This window comes from Centropristis striata, chromosome 14, assembly GCF_030273125.1.
Source record: "Centropristis striata isolate RG_2023a ecotype Rhode Island chromosome 14, C.striata_1.0, whole genome shotgun sequence".
In the NCBI taxonomy this organism is placed as follows: Eukaryota; Metazoa; Chordata; class Actinopteri; order Perciformes; family Serranidae; genus Centropristis; species Centropristis striata.
The window spans coordinates 29,115,797-29,118,058 of NC_081530.1; the positions used below are offsets into that span (position 1 = coordinate 29,115,797).

Genomic DNA, 2,262 nt, shown 5'->3' on the forward strand with positions numbered 1-2,262 from the left:
CATAATGTTGCCGATGAGCTGACTATTACCAGCTGACTATTACTGTTTTTTTTTGTTTCTTTTTTACTATTTCTTTTTGTATGTGAAGCCTCGGAACCTCCATGAAGACATGCTGATGTTTTTTTAGGAATTTTTCTGATATTCCTGGCTCCACCTCCAGCAGTAATGGCTCATCTATTCATCAAAAGGTCCTCATTAACCTGCAGTGCACACCCTCTAATGTCCTATTGTCCCAACAGGACTTATAACCAGAGCTGCTCATGTCAGGTCCACATCTGCTCTCAGTGAGGTTGTGATCACACTTCAGGCTCCTCTGATTCTCCAGCAAACAAGATGCAGAACAGGACTGAGAAGTTGGGAGCTCAGCTGCCTCTCTTTGTTCCAGCCAGCAGCTCTCAGCGAGGTCTGTTCAGGAAGAGCACCACATACCTGGCTAAGATCGCTGTCGTCCTGCAGGACGCTCCCGGCAAGATGCTCACCTTTACTCAGGTAAGAAGCAGTCAAGACATTCATTCAGAGAACCATAATTAAAGAGACGGTTCACCCCAAATCAATCTTTTTTTCCCTCTTACCTGTGGCCTTTTCTTGAACATATTGGATCTGTATGGAATCTGGTTTGCGTTGCTCAAAGTGTAACAAAATATATTGTTGTGAGCAGTTTCATTTAGAAGCTCTTTTCTTTCTAGTACAGTTTCTACTTAAAACTGCTCAAAACAAGGTCTGCTTTGTCTTGAGTAATTGGGTTATGAATTCTGATTGCTGTTGATTTTTAAAAAAAATGTATTTTTCAGAAGTTGTTACACTCCAGCGAAGGCAGGCACCCTTCAACTCACACCAAAACATTCTAGATTAATACATAGCACCACAGATAAGGCGGAAAATTAGGAATTTATAATTTTGGGATGAAGTTTGCCTTTAAGAAAACTTTCCTATGAAAAACATTTAAAATGTCTAATTTGAACCTGATGTTTTGCAGCTGATGGACAGACTGGCACCGTTCATCTCTGAAGACAGAAAATCTGTTGAGAACAACATCAGAGTTTGTTTATCCACCAACAAGTGTTTTGTGAAGGTACGTTTTTATTGCCAAACTTTTGATATTTCAACATAACCTATTGATTATTTTATTAAAGGCACAACTTAAGCTCTGTCTCTAAAAACCCTGCGTTGTGTTCCTCAGATCCCGGTGGTCCCAGATTCACTGGACAGTAAGAGGAACTACTGGAAACTGGACCCCAGTCAGATCACAGCAAAGATGGTGCGTCGTCACTTCAAAGGAATCCTGCAGCTCTTCCCTGAGCTGGCCTCCAAAGTGGAGACGGAGAACAGCAGCAGAGCATCGGAGCACTGCTCAGCTCTGCACTTTCCAGAAGCTGCAGCCTGCAGAGCCGTCCACATCACGTGTGAGGTGAAGTTCAGCAGTCCTTTCTCCATCGAGTCCCTCCTGAAGAGAGACAGTCCCTCTGCTCGGGCCTCCAGAGCTTCTCCTCTGTCCAGTGTGCCGGTCAGAGCGGAGCAGCAGCCTGGCTCCACACACACACGAGTTGGGACAAAGAGGAGCTTCAGCCGGGACCCTGAGGAGCCTCTCCTCCTTCAGGCTCCAGCTGGAAGTTCCTCCATGTGCTCGACAGGGGGCAGCACACACCATGGACTCACTGCTAGCAGAGCTGCTCAGTCCATCAAGAGGATACCAGCGTGCACTGAGTCCTCATTCCCTGTCTACAGCAGAGCTGCTGCTTATTACACCAGCACACACAGCAGTTACATCACATACCCAAGTTTACCCATAATGCATTCTGTTTCTGGCTGTAATTTGTTTGTAAATGTAATGTAAACAGCTTTCTGCAGCACTTTTAAATAAAATATATTTTGAAAATGATGTCATTTACTCCTTCCTGTCACCCAGTTTAATCTGTAGGCCAAAACCAATCATAATTTATGATGGATTTATTGTAGCATATACAGTTGCATCTCAATACATTAGAATACCATAGAAAAGTTTATTAATGTCAGTAATTCCTTCTAATTTTAATGAATATGGATTACATTTAATGAAGACCTAAAATTCAGTGTCTCCAAAAAAATGTAATATTACAAAAGACCAATTTTAAAAAGTATGTTAATATGGAAATGTTGGCCTCTGAAAAGTATGTCTATCTATATGCACTCAATACTTGGTTGGGGATATTTGACTTGAACTACTGGAAATGGACTTTGATATTAGATTTTTTTGAGATGCACCTGTATGCAATATTATGTTTG

The 2,262-nt window shown here is 42.1% G+C and overlaps 1 protein-coding gene across 1 annotated transcript; it reads left to right on the forward strand.

Annotated features, from left to right (window-relative positions):
* The first annotated feature begins 202 nt into the window (after window positions 1-202).
* LOC131984340 (forkhead box protein C2-B-like) lies at window positions 203-1,834 on the forward strand. The gene is made up of 3 exons (XM_059349207.1): window positions 203-489; window positions 977-1,072; window positions 1,181-1,834. The coding sequence occupies exons 1-3, from the start codon at window positions 334-336 to the stop codon at window positions 1,832-1,834; spliced, it is 906 nt and encodes a 301-aa protein (XP_059205190.1). The 5' UTR covers window positions 203-333.
* Window positions 1,835-2,262: the final 428 nt, after the last annotated feature.